A 23038-nucleotide genomic window follows, 5' to 3' on the forward strand; every position below is an offset into this window, starting at 1 on the left:
GTCGCCTACAGTGTGGCATTTACAGGATGCCATCACAACAGGGGCCCCAATCCACTAGCTTAGGACCTGGGTGGAGGGGGGAGCAGCCACAAGGGGGAGTGAAGAGCCACACACAGCAGCAGGAGATCTCCAGCAGGAGAGATAGTGAGCGGACATGCTTCCTGGTAGCTCCTGTGGGACATAGGAGTTTTAACGGTCGCTGTGGGGATACTGTGTCAGCACCCCCTGGGCCAGCGCAGTTCAGGGTGCAGCACCCTAGGGTGGTGCAATTCCAATTTGCACCATCAGACTCTGCCGGACGGAGGCGTTTTATGCCTTTCTGACCATTACAATTTTCCAGAGTCAAGTGGCACCTAGGATTCCGAGGCATAGATCATGGTCAGACTCAAGGAGATCCACACTACTGGCATAGGGAACAGTACTCTACCTAGTACGGAAGGGACTCTAAGTAACTTCAAGCCAAAGGGACCCGCACTACAAAGCGCAGCAAGGAAGGTCCCACAGACTACCACACCGGTTCTGACCTCCCGTGGATCCGGGATCAGCAAAAGCCCACAACAGCAGAGACTAGCACATGGGTGCAGCTTTAAAGCAGTGAGTAAAAGAACCTGGAACCGCACTTGCTGACTCAGACTCTGTTTAGCGACACCGTCGCCTGGCGCTTCGGTGCATCCAAGGGACTGCCAACCCCCGTCATCCCACCCGGGGCCCGCTCCGCCTGTGGGGAGCAACACCATCCCGGCTGATATAACACCCACCCCGGTGAGGAATTCTGCAGTGGCGGCTTTTCCCTGGCCGCATACCACAGGTGGCGTCACGACAAACTTTCCCCAATCACCCCGCTTTCCCTTTATTTGCTGTACGTCTCAGGGCAACAGAACCGGGCAAGGCCACCCGTGACATCGCCTGACCCGACCCGCAATGGCCTGGCAACGAGTAGGTTAACCACCTGCCCCATGGGGCACTACAGAGGCATGTATCAAAGTAGTCCTCAACTAAGCTCCCGACCATGACCCAAAAAAGAGTGATGAACCTGCACTTACAGTATTTTTTTGTATCTACTCTTGGCTTTGGCTTCATAAGCCACATAAAAACCGAAATGTGGAAACAAAGAAGGGAATTTTGTTTACTTACCGTAAATTCCTTTTCTTCTAGCTCCAATTGGGAGACCCAGACAATTGGGTGTATAGCTACTGCCTCCGGAGGCCACACAAAGTATTACACTTAAAAGTGTAAGGCCCCTCCCCTTCTGGCTATACACCCTCCCGTGGGATCACGGGCTCCTCAGTTTTAGTGCAAAAGCAAGAAGGAGGAAAGCCAATAACAGGTTTAAAGACAAATTCAATCCGAAGAAACCTCGGAGAACTGAAACCATTCAACATGAACAACATGTGTACCCGAAAAAAACAAAAATCCCTAAGAAAACAGGGCGGGTGCTGGGTCTCCCAATTGGAGCTAGAAGAAAAGGAATTTACGGTAAGTAAACAAAATTCCCTTCTTCTTTGTCGCTCCTAATTGGGAGACCCAGACAATTGGGACGTCCAAAAGCAGTCCCTGGGTGGGTAAAAGAATACCTCATGATAGGGCCGTCAAACGGCCCTGTCCTACAGGTGGGCAACCGCCGCCTGAAGGACTTGTCTACCTAGGCTGGCGTCCGCCGAAGCGTAGGTATGCACCTGATAATGCTTGGTAAAGGTGTGCAGACTCGACCAGGTAGCCGCCTGGCACACCTGCTGAGCCGTAGCCTGGTGCCGTAATGCCCAGGACGCACCCACGGCTCTGGTAGAATGGGCCTTCAGCCCTGAAGGAACCGGAAGCCCCGCAGAACGGTAGGTTTCAAGAATTGGTTCCTTGATCCACCGAGCCAGGGTGGATTTGGAAGCTTGCGACCCTTTACGCTGACCAGCGACAAGGACAAAGAGTGCATCCGAGCGGCGAAAGGGCGCCGTGCGGGAAATGTAGATCCTGAGTGCTCTGACCAGATCCAACAAATGTAAACTTTTCTCAAATTGATGGACTGGATGAGGACACAAGGAAGGTAATGTGACCTCCTGATTGAGATGAAAGGGGGATACCACCTTAGGGAGAAACTCAGGAATCGGACGTAGAACCATCTTGTCCTGGTGAAACACCAGGAAGGGAGATTTGCATGACAGCGCCGCTAGCTCGGACACTCTCCGAAGAGACGTGACCGCTACTAGAAAGGCCACTTTCTGTGAAAGACGAGAAAGGGAAACATCGTTCATAGGCTCGAAAGGCGGCTTCTGGAGAGCAATTAGAACCTTGTTCAGATCCCAGGGCTCTAACGGCCGCTTGTAAGGAGGGACGATATGACAAACTCCTTGCAGGAACGTTCGTACCTGAGTAAGTCGTGCTAGGCGTTTCTGAAAAAATACAGATAGCGCTGAGACTTGTCCCTTAAGGGAGCTGAGCGACAAACCTTTTTCCAACCCGGATTGCAGGAAGGAAAGAAAAGTAGGCAATGCAAAAGGCCAGGGAGAAACTCCCTGAGCAGCGCACCAAGATAAGAATATCTTCCACGTCCTGTGGTAGATCTTGGCGGAGGATGGCTTTCTAGCCTGTCTCATGGTGGCAATAACCTTTCGAGATAATCCTGAAGACGCTAGGATCCAGGACTCAATGGCCACACAGTCAGGTTCAGGGCCGCAGAATTCAGATGGAAAAACGGCCCTTGAGACAGCAAGTCTGGTCGTTCTGGTAGTGCCCATGGTTGGCCCACCGTGAGGTGCCACAGATCTGGGTACCACGATCTCCTCGGCCAGTCTGGAGCGACGAGGATGGCGCGGCGGCAGTCGGCCCTGATCTTGCGCAGCACTCTGGGTAACAATGCCAGAGGTGGGAACACATAAGGTAGCCGGAACTGTGACCAATCTTGAACTAAGGCGTCTGCCGCCAGAGCTCGGTGATCGTGAGACCGTGCCATGAAAACCGGGACCTTGTTGTTGTGCCGTGACGCCATCAGGTCGACGTCTGGCATCCCCCAGCGGCAACAGATCTCCTGAAACACGTCCTGGTGAAGGGACCATTCCCCTGGGTCCATACCCTGGCGACTGAGGAAGTCTGCTTCCCAGTTTTCCACGCCTGGGATGTGAACTGCGGATATGGTGGATGCTGTGTCTTCCACCCACGTCAGAATCCGCCGGACTTCCTGGAAGGCTTGCCGACTGCGTGTTCCACCTTGGTGGTTGATGTACGCTACCGCTGTGGAGTTGTCCGACTGAATTCGGATCTGCTTGCCTTCCAGCCACTGCTGGAAGGCTTGTAGGGCAAGATACACTGCTCTGATTTCCAGAACATTGATCTGAAGGGTGGACTCTTCCTGAGTCCACGTCCCTTGAGCCCTGTGGTGGAGAAACACTGCTCCCCACCCCGATAGACTCGCGTCTGTCGTGACTACCTCCCAGGATGGTGGTAGAAATGACTTTCCTTTCGACAAAGCGGTGGGAAGAAGCCACCACCGAAGAGATTCCTTGGCCGCCTGAGAAAGGGAGACGTCTCTGTCGAGGGACGTCGACTTCCCGTCCCATTGGCGGAGAATGTCCCATTGTAGTGGGCGGAGATGAAACTGCGCGAAAGGGACTGCTTCTATTGCTGCTACCATCTTCCCTAGGAAGTGCATGAGGTGTCTCAAGGGGTGTGACTGGCCTTGAAGGAGAGATTGCACCCCTGTCTGTAGTGAACGCTGTTTGTCCAGCGGAAGTTTCACTATCGCTGAGAGAGTATGAAACTCCATGCCAAGATATGTTAGCGATTGGGTCGGGGTTAGATTTGACTTTGAAAAGTTGATGATCCACCCGAAACTCTGGAGAGTCTCCAGCGCAACGTTCAGGCTGTGTTGGCATGCCTCTTGAGAGGGTGCCTTGACAAGTAGATCGTCCAAATACGGGATCACAGAGTGACCTTGCGAGTGCAGGACCGCTACTACTGCTGCCATGACCTTGGTGAAGACACGTGGGGCTGTCGCCAGCCCGAAAGGCAGAGCTACGAACTGAAGGTGTTCGTCTCCTATAACGAAGCGTAGAAAACGCTGGTGCTCTGGAGCAATCGGCACGTGGAGATAAGCATCTTTGATGTCTATAGATGCTAGGAAATCTCCTTGAGACATTGAGGCGATGACGGAGCGAAGGGATTCCATTCGGAACTTCCTGGTTTTTACGTGCTTGTTGAGCAGTTTTAGATCCAGAACGGGACGGAATGACCCGTCCTTTTTTGGCACCACAAACAAGTTGGAGTAAAAACCGTGACCCTGTTCCTGCAGAGGGACGGGGGTCACCACTCCTTCCGCTTTTAGAGTGGACACCGCTAGCAGCAGAGCATCGACTCGGTCGGGCGGTGGAGACGTTCTGAAGAAGCGAGTTGGAGGACGAGAGCTGAACTCTATCCTGTACCCGTGAGACAGAATGTCTCTCACCCAACGGTCTGTGACCTGTGGCAGCCAAACGTCGCCAAAGCGGGAGAGCCTGCCACCGACCGAGGATGCGGAGAGAGGAGGCCGAAAGTCATGAGGAAGCCGCCTTGGTAGCGGGTCTTCCGGCTGTCTTTTTTGGGCGTGACTGAGTCCGCCAAGAATCTGAGCTCCTCTGATCCTTTTGAGTCCTTTTGGACGAGGAGAATTGGGACCTGCCTGAGCCTCGAAAGGACCGAAACCCCGACTGTCCTCTCCTCTGTTGGGGTTTGTTTTGTCTGGGCTGAGGTAAGGATGAATCTTTACCCTTGGAGTGTTTAATGATTTCATCCAAGCGCTCACCAAACAGTCGGTCACGAGAAAAAGGCAAACTGGTTAAACACTTTTTGGAAGCAGAATCTGCCTTCCATTCTCTTAACCACAAGGCTCTGCGTAAAACCACGGAGTTGGCGGACGCCACTGCCGTACGGCTCGTAGAGTCTAGGACAGCATTAATCGCGTAAGACGCAAATGCAGACATTTGAGAGGTTAAGAGTGCCACCTGCGGAGCAGATGTACGTGTGACCGTGTCAATCTGTGTAAGACCAGCTGAAATAGCTTGGAGTGCCCATACGGCTGCGAATGCTGGAGCAAACGACGCGCCGATAGCCTCATAGATGGACTTCAACCAGAGCTCCATCTGCCTGTCAGTGGCATCCTTAAGTGCCGCCCCATCTTCCACTGCAACTAAGGATCTGGCTGCAAGCCTGGAGATTGGAGGATCCACTTTGGGACACTGGGTCCAGCCCTTGACCACGTCAGGGGGAAAAGGATAACGTGTATCCTTAAGCCTTTTGGAAAAACGCTTATCCGGATAAGCGTGGTGCTTCTGGATTGCTTCTCTAAAGTCAGAGTGGTCCAGAAATACACTTAATTTACGCTTGGGATACCTGAAATGGAATTTCTCCTGCTGTGAAGCTGTCTCCTCCACAAGAGGAGCTGGGGGAGAAATATCCAACATTTTATTGATGGACGCTATAAGATCATTCACTATGGCGTCACCGTCAGGTGTATCCAAATTGAGAGCGGTCTCAGGATCAGAATCCTGATCAGCTACCTCCGCCTCATCACACAGAGAATCCTCCTGCTGGGACCCTGACCAGTGTGATGAAGTCGAGGGCCGCTCATAGCGAGCTCGTTTAGGCTGTCTGGGACTGTCGTCCGTGTCAGAGCCATCACCCTGGGATGTAAGTGACACCCCCGGATCCCGGAGCTGTTCCAACTGAGGGGGACCAGGGAGCAATGAGTTATCAGTGCCCATGGCCTGAGTTACTGGTCTAGACTGCAATGTTTCAAGAATTTTAGTCATAGTCACAGACAACCTGTCAGCAAAAACTGCAAACTCCGTCCCTGTCACCTGGACAGTATTCACAGGAGGTTCTGCCTGGGTCACCTCCAGCAGAGGCCCCAGCCGAGCAAGTGCCACAGGGGCCGAGCACTGCACACAGTGGGGATCAGTGGAACCTGCCGGTAGAACAGCCCCACATGCGGTACAAGCAGCATAGAAAGCCTGTGCCTTGGCACCTTTGCTTTTTGCGGTCGACATGCTGTAGTATCCTCTGAGTAATCTAGGAGGGTATATAGGAGAGAATCACCGCGACCGTACAGTGCAATGTATAGCTGCAAGCATAAAATACAAATATACACTTCGGCACCAGTGGGGGTCAGCCCTTGAGGGCAGCTTACCGCCCGCTAAAAAAGCGGGTGTGTGGGCACCAGAATCCCGTGTCTGGGTCTCCCAGTCTCCTCTCTCCAGCTTAGACTGCACACAGGAATGGCTGCCGGCGTCCTGTGAAGAGGGGCGGACCGTGGGCGTGCCTCAAACAAAGTGCGGGAAACTGGCGTCCCACTGTGCCCAGTGTGAGGGCTGGAGTATGCAAAGCAGACTCCAGCCCTCTGCGCTGACATTCTGTACAGCGTCCCGCCCTTCCCCTGACTGGCAGGCCTGGGGGCGGGAACGAAACGAAACTAGGCCGCAAAAAGCCGGGGACTCGAGTAATAAGCGCGGCCGTCATATATGCACGGCCAGCGCGGAAGTCCCCGGCGCACCACAAGTCCCAGCCGCGCCGCAGCGCTAAAAACTGACAACAGCGGCCGCGCGGCAGTTTCAATACATGTCCCCTCTCAGCAGAGCTGTAGATAGGAATGGCACCAGCGCGCAGCGCTGTTGTCCCCGGCGCACTAACACACCCAGCAATGCTGCGGTGTGGGCGCGATATATACGGGGACACAGAGTACCTTGACGTAGCAGGGCCTGTCCCTGACGATACTCAGCTCCATATCCAGCAGAGTCTCCAGGGGCTGTGGATGGAGCTCGGTCTCAGTGCCTGGAGACCGGTAAAATCCCACTTCACCCAGAGCCCGAAGGGGGATGGGGAAGGATGCAGCATGTGGGCTCCAGCCTCCGTACCCGCAATGGGTACCTCAACCTTAACAAACACCGCCGACAAAGAGTGGGGTGAGAAGGGAGCATGCTGGGGGCCCTAGTATGGGCCCTCTTTTCTTCCATCCGACATAGTCAGCAGCTGCTGCTGACTAAACAGTGGAGCTATGCATGTATGTGTGCCTCCTTCGCACAAAGCATGAAAACTGAGGAGCCCGTGATCCCACGGGAGGGTGTATAGCCAGAAGGGGAGGGGCCTTACACTTTTAAGTGTAATACTTTGTGTGGCCTCCGGAGGCAGTAGCTATACACCCAATTGTCTGGGTCTCCCAATTAGGAGCGACAAAGAAACCAGCCTTAGGATGCATGCCGACGATCAGTTTTTGCAGCGTTTTGGATGCAGCGTGTTTTTGCAGCGTCCAAAACACTGCGCTGTACAGTACAAGCACAGTAGATGGGATTTATAGAAATCCCATGCCCACAATACCATGCCTGCATGCTGCAAGCATGTCAATTCTTTGCTGTGGAGTTGCAAGCGTCCTCCGTAGGGAAAACACAAGCGAGAGACTGCAGCGCCCCCCACCCTGATTGTGGGCATGGGCACCTGCAGTCTCATGCATTCTCTTTTGGAGGAGACTCACGGCCCCTCAGGTCAGCACCTCCTGCACCCAGGACACAGTGGGTCCTGATCTTGGGCACGTACCCTTAGAATTGTTCTAATTTCCCAGTATGACCCTAAACCTTGCTTCTTCCCTACCGTGCTGATCTTTTTCACAATAAAAAATGCTGTACACAAACCTTGGGGATCACTGAAAAGGGAGAATTCTGCATCAATGGCACTACGTGGAAATGATGGCAGACGTAAGAGATCTTCTTGTAGCATGGAAACATGAGACTGTTTGTGGGCACTGGGAATCTTCTGGGTCAGTGATATTAGAAAGAGAACTCTTCCAACTTCCTCCAGTTTCCGGGTAAACACCTAAGAGAATGTAAAATGTTGTATATTGATGAACTTAATTAATTATTCATGTCCTACAGAGAATCTCAACAAAGCACATCATGATATTCAATTGCTTTACAGTAGTTCAGAGAGGGACATTTATCTATAAAGCCTTCCAATGGAGTGGGGGGAGTTCTATGACAGTTAGAAAATCCTATCTAATAGAAGAGGGAGACAAAATATGACATAAGTAGGGGGGAAAGGCATTTTTCTCTAATAGGATACAATAAAGGTTTCTTATATTTGCTTGTACAGTTCATTTATGAAAAAAAGAATGATATGGTAGTAATTAAAGGAGCTGTCTACTATCCATTAGGTCATGAGTATCATATTGGTGGAGATCTGACACCCAGCACCTCCACCACTCAGCTGTTACCAGCTCCGAGCACTGGGCAGATGTAAGCCGTGTGCAGAGCTGAATACCCTGCCCCTGTCACATTATTTGGGACCGCTCTCGGGTATTGCAGACAGGCTCCTAGCCGTTTGAATTATCCACATTTTTAATACAAAACAAAGTTATCTGTACCTGCTTCTGAATAAGTTCTTGCCCTTTTTCAGGGGACATGTGCACTAGATTCAGCTGTGGTGACACCGATCTCCGGAATGGGTAGATGTCACGTACGTAGGTCTTTAAATAACGGAAAAAAAAATAGTTAACACACATTACAGGATTTAAAGCTGTTGTCCAGTCAAAACATATTAAAGACTTATTCTTGGAATATGTCATCAATATCAAATTGGTGAAGGTCCGACCCACTGATTAGCTGTTATAAGCTCTGGCGGTGGCCGGATGTAAACACACTGCTCAGATCCATTTAATATGCAGCGGCCGCTGCCAGGTACTGCAGAATGGCTTATACTCTTTTGAAGGACACTGAACCACAAAACAAAGGAGAGTGACTGTTCAAATTCAGCTCACCAGTTAGATGGAAGTCCGATCAGATGGTGCACGGAAAAAAATCTTGGCCATGACACTAGGAAAAACGAAAAAGTCCAGCACGACATCCAAAATATAAAACTATAATGAAGCATATTCCGCAACGCTTCCCTCGTTCAGATTTTTAACCTTTTTCACATGTATTAATAAAGAAGAACAAGTTTTATATTTTGGATGTCGTGCTGGAGTTTTTCGTTTTTCTTTTGAAGGATATGTCAGTTATATCTTCTGATCAGACAACCCCTTTAATTATGGAACAAATCTTTATAGCATACTGAAGAGGGTAACCATAATAAATAATCATTTCTACATTAATCTGGTAAGGATAGAACGCTTGCAGAGAATACATTTTGTTTTGTCACTTTTTTTTATTCAGTTTGCTAAAAATCTGATATTCACTTCCATAGACTAATCGCCGCCATACACACTAATATCGTCTGAACCCACCAATATCAACAGGTTCGGTTGTCAGTCTAATGTGTATGGGCGTACCGGCATGATTGGTTGTTGGGGAAGATGTCGATCAGCCATATCCGATTTCGGAGTTTCAATGCTTTGCTCTCTCAGAGAAAAGACACCAGCTGTGTAACTCAGCAGCTTTGTCATTGATAACTAAGGAGCCCTCAGCCGAATGTCTGGACTTTGATCTCACCTTATTATAATGAGTCAGATTCCACCTCTTATCCATCAGGAAATAATTTGCAGCCTGTGAATCAGCTATGTTGAAGAATTCCAGACATTCCTAAGGAAAGGAGAATACAAAAAAATATTTACAAATTTATATATATATATATATATATATATATATATATATATAGTATATCAGGCTAAATTCACACCCCATAAGGGGTTATGTTCAGCAGGACCACAGTTCAAATGAACATATGGCCATATGTATGTAACTGTACACATTCGCATACATCTGCTAGAAAAACTATTTTTGGCATTTAGTTATGTTAAAATGGTCAACTGCATTTTTCAGTTTATTGAATCTGTGGGATTCCAATATATTCAGGCCAAAAAAGAACCCCCTCTTGGCAGACATTTTGCAGTAGAAGTCACGGGGCTTATATGTGTATTCATCTTGAGATTTCAACTCTGTTTCTCATTTCTAAAACATAATCTCTAAAGCTAGGTTCACATTTCCGTTGTTTTGCATCAGTCACATGCGTTGCTTGACGCTTGTGACTGATGCGTTGTACAACGGATGACAAGAATAAGAATTCATTTATGGACTCCGTTGTAAAACGTGAGAGAGAGAGCGATCAGCTGATTGCTCTCATTAGCCGGCCGCCAGCTATTGAGAGCGAACAGATGATCTCCCGGCGGCCGACTAATGAGAGCGATCAGCTGATTGCTCTCATTAGCTGGCCGCCGGGTGAACAGCTGATCTCTCACAGCAGCCAGCTGCCGGGTGATCAGCTGATCGCTCACAGCAGCCGGCCGCCGGGTGATCAGCCGATTGCTCACAGCAGCCGGCCGCCGGGTGATCAGCCGATTGCTCACAGCAGCCGGCCACCGGGTGATCAGCCGATCGCTCACAGCAGCCGGCCGCCGGGTGATTAGCTGATCGCTCACAGCAGCCGGCCGCCGGGTGATCAGCCAATCGCTCACAGAAGCCGGACGTCAGGTGATCAGCTGATCGCTAACAGAAGGCAGCTATCGCGCGATCAGCTGATTGTTCGGCGCCAAGAGAGAGCATGCACAGTGGAATCAAAAGGATTCCGCTGCTCAAAAAACACTACATGCTGCGTCCTGCCGCCTGACGGTCAGTCGTTCCACGACTGATCAGTCTGGTGGTGAATGCAACGCGGGGTCATCAGTCACAATCCGCCGCTCATACAAGTATATGGGAACAACGGAATCCGCCAATCGTAATCCGTTGTTTACCAGAGCCGCGGATTGTGACTGATACAAATTGACGGAAATGTGAACCTAGCCTAAGGATTTGCATTATCAGGCACAATATTCACTGAGAGATTTACCAAGGCAGGGGTCTCAGGAGCGTTGATTCTCTCATATGGGGAAATCGGATTGATTATGGTGATGATACTCTGATTCGAGTTTGATCAGTGTCAGCTTAGTGTGATCCCTTGCATGAGAGAATTGGAGCACATTGTGAGGAAAAGATGAAGAACACAATTTCTTCATCTTGTCTATGCTGTGAGTCAGTGGAAATCGGACTAACCTCGGATGCCATCTGTGTGCAGTCCGATGATTTCTACGCACCCATAGACTTAATGGGTACATGTTATCCAATTTGCGCTGCCACTCACATCATGCTACAAATTCTTTCTCATGCCGAATCGATGTGTAAAAAAACCCCGCTGATTGGCCCTGCCCAATAGTATAACATTGGAGTGAATGTTATCCAATAAAACATCGCGTAGGACTCGTTCGAGTTGTACTGTGGTGTGAGTGAGCTCTAACAATGATATACTGCTCCATAGTATGTTATTTGGAAATTCTATTGTGTAAGAAAATATGGTTCATTCCTATAAAGCAATATTGGGCAAGTGAAATTCGCTTTGCGCATGGACCATAATGCATAGACTGGCTGTAGATCTACCGACTCAAACTCAGCAGATTCAAATATGCCTATGAGGCTGCTGACTTTGGGTCAGGAGACCTGTGGCCACTCCATGCACTGCGGATCATGATCGGACCGTGATGAATAGATGAATAGACGTCTGAATGATCTCTAAGGCTCCTTCACATATGAGCAGTGCTGTGTATGAATCTGATATTTATGAAAAACACTGGATGGAAACTGATGGAGGAGGTGATCTCATTATTTAGAAGGGGATTGTTTCCTCCAGTCCGGTGTATCAGTCTTTCTACCGGACAGGTTTAGAATCCGGTTCAGTAGCCTAATCACAATATTTAATGTAACATTGGGATCCAGGCCTGTACCAACGCCTGGAAGTAAATGGTGAAAACCCTGGTGGGAACTAACTCATTTTTGCCTTCTTTGAGTTAAATAAACTGAGCCTGGAGTAACAGATATAGATAAGTGGTTCTCATCAGTGACAGAAAGAACTAACAATATTTGCAAATTCTAAAAATTCTCTTCCCAAAAAAAAAATATAATGATTGGTCCAGGTGTCCGAAAATGAAATCTGCACTTTTATCAATATTAAAGTCCATAACATTTTTCTAGGTAAACCAAGAGACCTTTATTTATTGCAAATTTCGGCACTACAGTATATTGATGTATATTTAGCATTTAGCCTTGTAATGTGCCTGGTACGCCACCACATGTAGTATAGAAATTATAGGTAGAGGTCCGCTCCGCTGGCTCACCTTCAGGAGGGCTTCAAACTGGGTGTCTTCATGGACTGGCAGTTGGGTAGGGATGTCACATTCATTCTGCCCATGAACCACCAGGGTTTTTGTGCCTATTGTAATTAAGCAAAATGTTATAACATCAATGTAAACTAAAGCTGAGAGCAGCTAGCATCACGGACAATGAGAATGGCTCACCCGGCATGGACGCTGTCACCAGCAGTTTAACCTCACATTGTTCCTTTTTCATTGTCTGCTTCAGGTCTTTAAAGAACAAACCTTCCACATACCCTACCACTTCCCACAAAAAGGTCAAGGTTGCCGAAATGGCGTCCATTCCCCATTCACATGGTGTACGTACAAAATACATGATAAGTCCGACCTAAATTAAAATGCACAAAAAAAACAACATAAATTAATGAATATCTCAGCACAAAAGCTATAAAAAATTGCAAACAATGATACGATGACAACAATGTGACAACCCAAAATAACTCACCAAGTAGTTAAACAGAATGTGTGAGGTTTGAGCAGGGAAATCTCCAATGTTCAACAGCAGCTTTCTTAACATATAGATGAGTTCATCCTGAAACAATTAGCAGGTCAGCTGTAATATAATATAATATTGTATAAAAGTACAAAGCAAACATTCATAGGGAGAGAATGACTGGTACCTGGCGATTACTGATAGTTAACTTCTCCAGGAAATGTCTCAGGACGGTAGACGGATCTTCAATTAGACAATTCCAAAGCACTTGCTGAGCTACAGCGCTCACTGCGGAAACAATACAAGTCTGTGCTATTATGGGAGGTATTCTCTTGTTAGTTTTTACTACCTCACATTGTATTTGCAATAGTATAACAAGACAAAACAATCACTGCTCTCAGGGAGACCAGCCAGAGAAAACACTGCTGACAGCCAGCGAGGGCGCTCAACACAGTGAAATCCTAGGTGCATTGCCCCCTGGGAAGTATTTTTCTGTGTCAAGATTCCTAACAGAGGCTCCACGGACCTTTGTGATTTGCAATAGTATGGAAGATTTAGGTCAAAGTTAAAAAGACAGTTTTTCTTTTACAGTGCGTCAAATCCTTTCCTTTTATAGAGGTAAATGATAAAATACTGATTGCCAGTTGCGACCACTAGGTGGGGCCTTCAGAAGAATTTATTATTAGTATATTCAATGGGAACTCTCTACATTTCTCTATATCCCCTCGTAGTCTTGCTGCGATTAACCCTATTAACAGAGGACTATTTCACTAAAGGGGTTTTCCAGGTTTGAAATACTGATCGTTAGGATAGTCTATTAATTTGGGATCAGTGGTGTCCAGCTCATGCACAACCCAGATCAGCTGTTTGTTGGGGCCATGACTAGTCACAGTTTACATTGTGTGATTTACCTACTTAGTAGTACCAGTACTGCGTAGTCCAGTGTTGTACCATCATCTTCAATAGGACACTGCTGTAATACCTAGAATTGCTAATAGTTACAATTGTTTCCCTGAAAATAAGACCTACCCCGAAAGTAAGCCCTAGCAGGATTTTTTGGCTTTTTGGAGTAGGCTTGAAATATAAGCCCTACTTCAAAAATAAGCTCTAGTTGCATACTCAATCTAACAGAGCCATGAGTGGAATAATGGGAGAAGAGGCTGAACATTTATGCACTGAATTAGCTATGCGCTTGCTCGCCCCAATCATTGCCAGCACTTCTGATCTGAGAGTGACAGCTTGTATGTCTATGCAGCTGTCACTCAGCTCAGGAGAGCCATCAAGGATTGCAATGCGATCCTGGCACAGTGATACAGTACAACAGGAATAGAGTGTCCGGGCCCATGCAGGGTTCAGAGCGGTGGGTGGGATACTGACTGCTGAAGAGGGTGAATATGCATTCACATAATTAGTCAGTGCCTACTCACCGTATTCATCAGCAGCTCTCCTGATCATCTGAGAGTTAAAGTGTATATTTCTATAAAGCTGTCACTGTCAGCTCAGTGGAGATACCAAGGATTGTGGTGTGATCATTGGGGACTAATACAGCAGGCAAATATAAGACATCCCCTCAAAATAAGCCATAGTGCATTTTTCAAAGCTGAAAAGAATATAAGCCCATGTCTTATTTTCGGGGGAAACATGGTGAATGGCACAATGTGAGGATTAAAGAGACTGCAGCACTCACACAAGTGCCTCAACCCCTTCACACAACCTAATGGACTCTCACCAATCTATTATAAGTGAGTCTACAGACGACATAGCAGGAGCTTGCATCTGCTCCTTTCTGTGAGATAACACATTTTCCTGAAGTTTAATCATAGGAGCAACTGTTTCTGCCTTGTCGTTAGCCCTCTAAGGTCAACATAAATCAAGTCAAAATGCAGCAGCTGCGAGCCCCTGCTGTTTCATCTGTACACTCACTTATAATAAGTGCTTTGTGCTTCTTCCCTTGGCTAGGAGCTGAGGTGTGAGTCCACCAAGACCTGCAGCAGCTCTACATGGTTGGACATAACAAATTAGAAACGAGATAGCAGGAGCACATTTTTAACATATCCAGTTGTGGAACGTAGTATTATTCCAACAGCTGTAATTGAAAATGTACTTTGTTCATGTGTCAACCCCTTTAGTTCACTTGTTCAGTAGAAAAACCTCCTAATTTTTTTTTCAGAACTCTTATTTCTCAATGTTTTGACAATTTTAGAGCTTTAACGCCAAAATGTCTTATTTTTAAAAGCTGACCTGCCACTCCGTCTTCACGGACATCTCCATCCTCCATGAGATGAACGATTGGCAGCACAGCAGCACAAATGCAGGCAGGGAATACCGGCTGGGGTGGTTGAGACACATGATGATTTGCAGTATGTTCTGTTGCATGTTCCTCATCTAAAATAAATGTGATAACGAGGTTATACCAATTCTACTATCTAGGATCTAAGTTTTATCGGCCAGGTCTTACCTTCAGCACTGACAGCAGAGCGGATAGACCACACAGAACCTCGGCGGAAGGAATAATTACGGTGGGAAGTGCTTGAGGTGCAGGATGGGCTCACAGACAGACGGCGTGAATTCAAATTGGTGGGTTCTTCTACTGACAAAAAAGAATAGAGAGGTGAAACCTGCTCTATCAGGCGAATTTACAATGAACAAAGATCAGAAGAGTAGATATTATACAGTGCGTCCACGCATGTCCTGTCCACTGCCATTAACTTGAGAACGGTGGCAGCTATAGGCATAGAAGTGGTGTCTAGGTATAGTAAAGTAGCCATGCGCTACGCAATTAAACCACTTATAGCGCCACCTGGTGGAAAACAATGGAGTTAGCATTTTTATCTCGAAAACGGAACGAGATGGAACGAGAGGAAAAAAGTGAATTAAAAAATTGTAGGGCATCATCAATTCAATACGAATTGACATCTTGCATACAGAAATGCTATGATATGAATCCCATGACCCCCCCAAAACATTGTATGCTGGTCACGCATATGGCGCTCATTTAATTTTGATGCTCAAAGTGGCTACCGTCAGCTGCAATGCACATCTGGACTCTGGACAGCATACTGTATCTTGCTGCACGTTGTGCAATATGGTAGGTGACACGTTTGCACAAGCATCTGTAATACGTCATCGTAGGTCCTGCAATGTTGGTGGAGAGGTCGCATACACCTGCTGTTTGATGTGACCTCACAGAAAGAAGTACAATGGGGTCAGGTGAGCATGGAGGCCACTCCACGCAGCAACCATACCCAGTGACTTGTAGGAAGGTTTCCATGAGGTATCCCTTCACATCCACAGCCTTGTGAGTTTTACACATTCTAATCATAGCATTTCTGTATGCAAGGTGTCGATTCGTATTGAATTGATGATGCCCTACAACTTTGTAATTCACTTTTTTCCTCTATCTCGTTCCGCTTTTGAGATAAAAATGCTAAGTCCGTTGTTTTCCACCAGGTGGCGCTATAGGTGGTTTCATTGCGTAGCGCATGGATTATTTACTATACCTAGACACCACTTTTATGCCTATAGCTGTCGCCGTTCTCAAGTTAATGGCGGTGGACAGGATATGAGTGGACATACTGTATAATTCAGAATCTAGATTTTTAAAAGATTATTGTCCATTTGGCCAATCCTTGTACTTTAAGATTATAACTGACCCATTTGCTAAAGCGCTAAAACTATGTAATTATTCTTCAGTAAATTAATATTTTAACTTGAAAAGCCATATTTACTCCTGCATGCTGGAATTATCTATTCATCAGAAGCTATGGATCTTTTCCCAGATAGCAAGGAAAGCAAAAAAGATGTACAGCCCTACAATGGGGAAACTCAATGCTTTATGAGCTTCGTCCTAAATCCTAAGACATAGTTGGGTAGCTGACAATCTTTAGCATTTATTCCTTATGTTTAAAATCTAAAAATGAATCCAAGAAAGAATCGTTTCCCAAAATCAAGTCGTTTGAACCCATAGCACACCTTCCTCCTCCTGCTCGGAGTTGGGGGAGCAAGTTGGTTCATAACAGGCCTCCTGAGTCACCGGTATGGCTGTGATGAGACTGGCCTCTCTGCCTAGACGCTTCTTCTCCTCTTCTTGTTGGAGGTTCTTGAGAATGTGCTCAGCCCGCTGGTGGGATCGTGACACAGCACGAGCAGAGAAAGATTTCTGTAGTTTGTCATTGAAAAAAGTAAGCATAATAAAAGGCATTCTCATCTGATACAATACTAGTCTAATACTTAACTATACCAAAGAGAGTTTAAAGGGATTTCAGGTCCAAGGAAACTAAGATAAAATAATTGAGAACAAGCATTGCTCCCATTCTGTAATTGACCTAATATTTATATGTGATTTAAAAAGTTCTGTTATTTTTTCACATGTTCTGCACAGATATCCCCATGGAAATGATCCATGAGTCGCCTCCTATTATTTGCAAAGGGAAATCTGCATTGATGTATATATGGCTGCAGATTGTTCCATCGCAGATTTGGAAAACGCTTCAATAAGGCCATGGCAAAAGGCCATAGAAGGCCGATATGCCTATGAAAATACACAGATTTCTCCACTGGTAAAAGTTGCATAATTAAAGTACTATACGTACCAGGAACCACTATTAGAGATCAGTATATTGCTCCATGCTACACTGCTCAGGTGCTAGTCTGGTCCTCCATGGCGGTAGGTCTTCACTTCTCCACCCGGCATCCTCGGTGTCTCTGGTTCTTACTGTACCCCACAAAGTCAGGTTTGTGTGTCGCACTGCAGCCCCAAGATGTCGGAGGGCCTAAGAATCGCCAGAAGCGCCCAAGATGCTGGGTTGTGGATACCAGGCACAAAAGTGAAGGCCGACTGCCACAGAGAACCAGACTGGACGATGAACAAAGGAAGGATTAATCAAATTATTTTATGGGCAAGAGTGTTAGTCCCTTTACATTGACTTTCTAGAGTCAATCTCTACATCGCTCCTCTGTAATGATGAGATACATACATTGCAGTCTATATATATATCTCTTCGCTAAAAGATTTTAGGTGGACTTTTACATCACCAAAATCTGCACACAACAGTGCCATGATTTAGCTTTTGGTTAAAAGTTTTGACCCATAAGGCCATAGGACTATTTGAGAATTTAACTGAAAATGAATAAAGACAAATGTTCAATATAAACATAAAATCTGCTACTCACAGATTGATCCTCACTAATTGGGTCTTGAACACTTCCACTGTTGTGAGGAACCCAAGGTGGGTCAAACATTGGAATAGATGGCATGCCCAAGATGGGAGATGGTAATGTGAAGTTAATACTGGGGGGAGGGATCTGTAACATTTAAATGATCACTTTCAGGATTGGAACAGATGACATTTCTCAAAATGTACACCACAACCTTCAGACAAACAGTTAGACATTTCAAACCTTATATATCTGCTGTGCTCCTTCCTCCATTCTTGGCCAAACCTGATATCTGAACCTCCATAGGGTGTGAAATTTCAGAATAGCATTCAGTCTCTGCCCTGTCTCTGGATGTTGGAACTCAGAAGTTAGCATCTCCGACACTGCGTCCGGTACCTTCACAGCACAAAGCAGGAACATGGCAGCTGCAAGAATATTAAATATGTTTTGGTGAATATATATAATACTGTAGGAGCAATTGTTAATACGTAAAAGGTGCACTAAATGAAAATTTTAAAACTAATGTGTTTATCAATAAAATCTAATTCTTAGAAAATGCTAAATTAAACGTGGCTAAGCAAAACTTATTAGTTTTGTGTATGGGGCTAAGAACTGACAGGTAGGTAGCTGGTATCGTAACTACCTATCTGGTTGTCAGGCTGGGGTCACACGAGCGAATGGCATCCGATGCGAGTGTATCAGATGCGACTCTCGGCTCCCGCTGTGTAAGCCGAGTGTCATGCCACTGTTATCCAATCCTCCGATCGGATCACATGTGCGGAGGAGAAAGTGGGCGCTGTGGAGAAGAGGGAGGGATTAATCTCCCTATCTCCTCCATCGCCAGCTGATGTAATTATAGTACTGCACTTCGGTATCATCCGAGTGCAATGTGATGTTTCACTCGCACCCATAGACTTGTATGGGTGCGAGTGAAAACGGATTGGATTCTACCCGCAGCATGCTGTGACTGTTTTCTCGGTCCGATTAGAGCTGGGAAAATAATCGCAGATGGGAATGGCCCCATAGAGTAACTTGAGTCTGGGTGGAATGCGATTTTTTATCGCATTCTACTCGGACCATTTTACTCATCGTGTATCCTAGTCCTTACAGGGACAATCTCTTCTGACTCAGCCAGTGGTTCCTTTGTTTAATTCCACCTCTCGTCAACAGAGCAGTGTCTTTTCTTCTGGGGTGCTCTGTCAAAGAGACGTCACTGCGGATGTCATGCTAAGTGACAGCCGTCTCACCACAATTAAGGCCACGTCTCACTAAGTGTCATAGCCAGCGACATCGCTGCTGAGTCACATTTTTTGTGACGCAACAGTGATTTTGCTAGTGATGTCGCTGTGTGTGACATCCAGCAACGACCTGGACCCTGCTGTCCGGCGACATTCGTTGCTGAATGTCCTGGATCATTTTTTGATCGTTGCTTTCCCGCTGTGAAGCACACATTGCTGTGTTTGACAGCGAGGGAGCAACGATCTGAATGTTCAGGGAGCAGGGAGCCGGCTTCTGCGGACGCTGGTAACCAAGGTACACATCGGGTAACCAAGCAAAGGCTTTGCTTGGTTACCCGATATTTACCTTGGTTACCAGCCTCCGCAGCTTCTAGAAGCCGGCTCCCTGCACACGTAGCCAAGGTACACATCGGGTAACTATAAGCAAAGCGCTTTGCTAAGTAATCCGATGTGTACTATGGTTACCAAGCACAGCGTCGTTACATGGGTCGCTGGCGGCTGATGGCTGATCTCTGATTGCTGTGGAGATCTGCCTGTTTGACAGCTTACCAGCGACCATGTAGCAAAGCTCCAGCGATCCCTGCCAGGTCAGATCGCTGGTGGGCTTGCTGGAGCGTCTCTTAGTGTGACGGTACGTTTAGACACCGGTGAGCTGGCTGTCAATCAGCATGATAACTGCAGAGATACCACATCAACAAAGTAGAGAGGAAGAGAACATGTTGCTTTGTCGATGCAGCCTTTGAGCTGGCAGGGGTACCAAGCAAAATGGGCAGATAGTTTGCAACTGATGTTGAGACTTAATATACCTCAGATGAGCATAGTTTCGAGCCTGTTGACTTCTATGTGAAATCAACAAATTTTGATGCTGATGTAAACTTCTATTGTATTGACTTACAATGATTTCCTTTTTAAGGACTATTTTAATCTCCAGGAAAGAGGTACTGCCATGGGAGTGTCTTATGCATCCTTATATGCCAACCTCTTTCTTGGTTTTTGGGAACAAATCATCACTTATCACGATGGTGATTTTGGTGCAGTCCATATGTGGGTTCACTTTATTGATGACGTTTTTAATTTATGAATTTGTGAATTTTTTTTAACCCTCTTAGATAACAGTAAACCTATACATGTTTGGTGTCTACAAACTTGTACAGACCTGCGGCATCACACCCACACATCAGTTTTACCATATAATGAGCACAGTGAATATAATATCCCAAAAACAATCAGGCAGTTGCACTTTATTTGCAATTTTTTCGCACTTGGAATTTTTTTGCCGTTTTCCAGTACACTATATGGTAAAACTAATAGTTTAATTCAAAATTACAACTTGTTCCATAAAAAATAAACTATCATATGGCAAGATTGACATAAAAATAAAAAATTTACAGCTCTCGGAAGAAGGGGAAGAAAAAAAAAAAGACGGAAAAATGGAAACTTGCCAGATGATGAAAGGGTTAAATATACAGTATATCACAAAAGTGAGTCCACACCTTACATATTTGTAAATATTTTATGATATCTTTTAATGAGACAACACTGAAGATCTGACACTTTGATGTAATGTAAAGTAGTCAGTGTACAGCTTGTATAATAGTGTAAATTTGGTATTCTCTAAATAACTCAACACACAGCCATTAATGTCTAAACCGCTGGCAACAAAAGTGAGTACACCCCTAAGTGAAAATTACCAAATTGTGCACATAGTGTCAATATTTTGTATGGCCACCACTGTTTTCAAGCAATGTCTTAAAGGGGTATTCCCATCTCGAAGATCCTAACCCAATAATCCTAAGCTACAATGCCCTGCACATAAGGTAAGAGACATGACTTTATCAGGACAACAATACTACATTTCTAATATTATTATTATTACATTTACTACATATTGGGATAGGATCTTGGAGAAAATAATAATAATATAATATTTATTCACTTATATAGCGCCATTAATTCCATAGCGCTTTACATACATCAACAACACTGTCCCCATTGAGGTTCACAATCTAAATTCCCTATCAGTATGTCTTTGTAATGTGGGAGGAAAACAGAGAACTCCCACGGAAACACAGGGAGAATATACAAACTCCTTGCAGATGTTTTCCTTGAGGGGATTTGAACCTAGGATACCTAGGATACCTAGGATGCAAGACTGCAGTGCTAACCACTGAGCCCCCATAATGGGAATAACCTTTTAACTTTATTGGACATAGACTTCACTAGTTTGCTTAAGACAAGCAGACTGAAGACATGGAATAGTGAGCCATGTCCTGTGGCATGATGAGACCAAGATAACCTTATTTGGTTAAGATGGTGTCAACCAGATGAAGAGTATAAAGACAAGTGTGTCTTGCCTACAGTCAAGCATAGTGGTGGGAGTGTCATAGTTTGGGGCTGCATGAGTGCTGCTGGCTGTAGGCAGCTACAGTTCATTGAGGGAACCATGAATGCCAACATGTACTGTGACATACTAAAAAAGAGCAAGATCCCCTCCAGGGCAGTATTCAAACATGATTATGACCCCAAATACACCTCCAAGATGACCACTGCGTGGTTACCACTGGCTTTTATTGATGATCTTCTGTAAATACCTGTTTTATATCAGATTGGCTATACAGCACAACAATGACCATTATCATGGACAGTTAATCTACTTTGTTGTCCACTCCTGCCGTATTTAGTTATCAAATGAGATCATTAATTGACAGCATTCCACGTTTCTTAATTCTGCAACTGCAAGACTGATAATGCAAAAGTGACAACAATGCAGCCCAGAATTATTCTTTTTTATATGTATTAGAATTTTATTATGGTTTATATTTTTCCTTTTCTTATTACTTTTTATGTTTTATTTACTTTTATACACAGTGTATATATACTGTTTAACCACTAAGTGGCAGCAAAATACTTTGTAATCTTCTATTACAATGGTTCAAGAGCAATGGGATTATTATTATTAATTATTATTATTATTATTATTATTATTATTATTTGCCTTATTGTCCAACTGAATTCTGTTTTGCCCAAATTCCAACGCCTATTGCTCGATTAACGTTCATATGGAGTTTTCTCAGCTTCCTGTGGGTGCACACGTGTGCTGTCACGTCGCTATCTCGCTCTCCATACGGTGATCAATTGGGTAATGCGCTGCGTGTTCATACGCAGTGTAACTTCTGGAACACCAGGCGCGGCATGCAATGCGGTGCCGATGAGCTCATGTGTGCCTATTAAACACAGATGACCATGGGGGCACATATACTATATAAGATGGCTGGGGCAAAATGCACATCGGGGGTACTCTGTAGTGTGGTCTATTGAATGGTAAATTTATAATGGTGCATGTTGATAGATATTGGTAGTATTGCACTTTGCCACTTTATTATGAGCTTTGGTTTGGGGGGGGTCTCTTCCTCCTTGGTGTCCTTATAATTTTTACTTACATTAATTTTTTCAGAGTTCCTTTGAGTATTTATTTTTTGTATATATTATATGAATTCAATCTGCTATGTAATGGCTATTGTGCTTTCCCAGAAGGATTTTGGCTTACTCATATATATTTTGGCAAACTGCATCTAGCTTCTTTATGTCTCTGTGTCAGCAGTGGGGTCCTCCTGGATCTCCAGCCATAGCGTCTCATTTCATTAAAATATGGATGGTAGTTCTCACTGACACTGATGCACCCTGAGATTGTAAAACAGCTTGAATTGCTTTGGAACTTGATTGGGGCTGCTTATTCAGCATTCAGACTCTCCTGCGGTGCAACCTTTCATCAAAATTTCTCTGTCATTCACGTCCAGAAGATTAGCTACAGTGCTATGGGTTGTAAACTTCTTGATTATGTTATGCACCTTGGACAAAGTAAAATCAAGATCTCTGGAGATGGAATTGTAACCTTGAGAATGTTGAAGTTTTTCAACAATTTTGGTTCTCAAGTCCTCAGACAGCTCTCTTCTCTTCTTTCTGTTCTCTATGCTTAGTGTGGCACACACAGACACACAATGCAAAGATTGAGTCAACTTCTCTCCTTTTTATCTGGTTTCAGGAGGAATTTTTTTATTGCCCACATCTCTTACTTTTCACCAGTGA

At 45.5% G+C, this 23038-nt stretch overlaps 1 protein-coding gene across 10 annotated transcripts in view; it reads right to left on the reverse strand.

Moving 5' to 3' along the window:
- UNC80 (unc-80 subunit of NALCN channel complex) overlaps window positions 1-23038 on the reverse strand; it is a 288351-nt gene that overhangs the window by 92035 nt on the left and 173278 nt on the right. For 8 of the 10 annotated variants that reach the window (XM_075317556.1, XM_075317555.1, XM_075317548.1 and 5 more), the window contains 12 exons: window positions 17958-18139; window positions 17730-17861; window positions 16530-16716; window positions 15016-15147; window positions 14799-14942; window positions 12745-12845; window positions 12570-12656; window positions 12269-12452; window positions 12089-12183; window positions 9438-9527; window positions 8375-8476; window positions 7647-7827 (listed from right to left, as the gene is read on the reverse strand). In XM_075317556.1, coding sequence (XP_075173671.1) covers window positions 7647-7827; window positions 8375-8476; window positions 9438-9527; window positions 12089-12183; window positions 12269-12452; window positions 12570-12656; window positions 12745-12845; window positions 14799-14942; window positions 15016-15147; window positions 16530-16716; window positions 17730-17861; window positions 17958-18139 — 1617 coding nt within the window. The remainder of the gene's footprint in view (window positions 1-7646; window positions 7828-8374; window positions 8477-9437; window positions 9528-12088; window positions 12184-12268; window positions 12453-12569; window positions 12657-12744; window positions 12846-14798; window positions 14943-15015; window positions 15148-16529; window positions 16717-17729; window positions 17862-17957; window positions 18140-23038) is intronic. The other 2 variants (XM_075317549.1, XM_075317547.1) reach the window with 2 other exon arrangements.

The sequence above is a fragment of the Anomaloglossus baeobatrachus genome, chromosome 7 (assembly GCF_048569485.1).
Source record: "Anomaloglossus baeobatrachus isolate aAnoBae1 chromosome 7, aAnoBae1.hap1, whole genome shotgun sequence".
NCBI lineage: Eukaryota > Metazoa > Chordata > Amphibia > Anura > Aromobatidae > Anomaloglossus > Anomaloglossus baeobatrachus.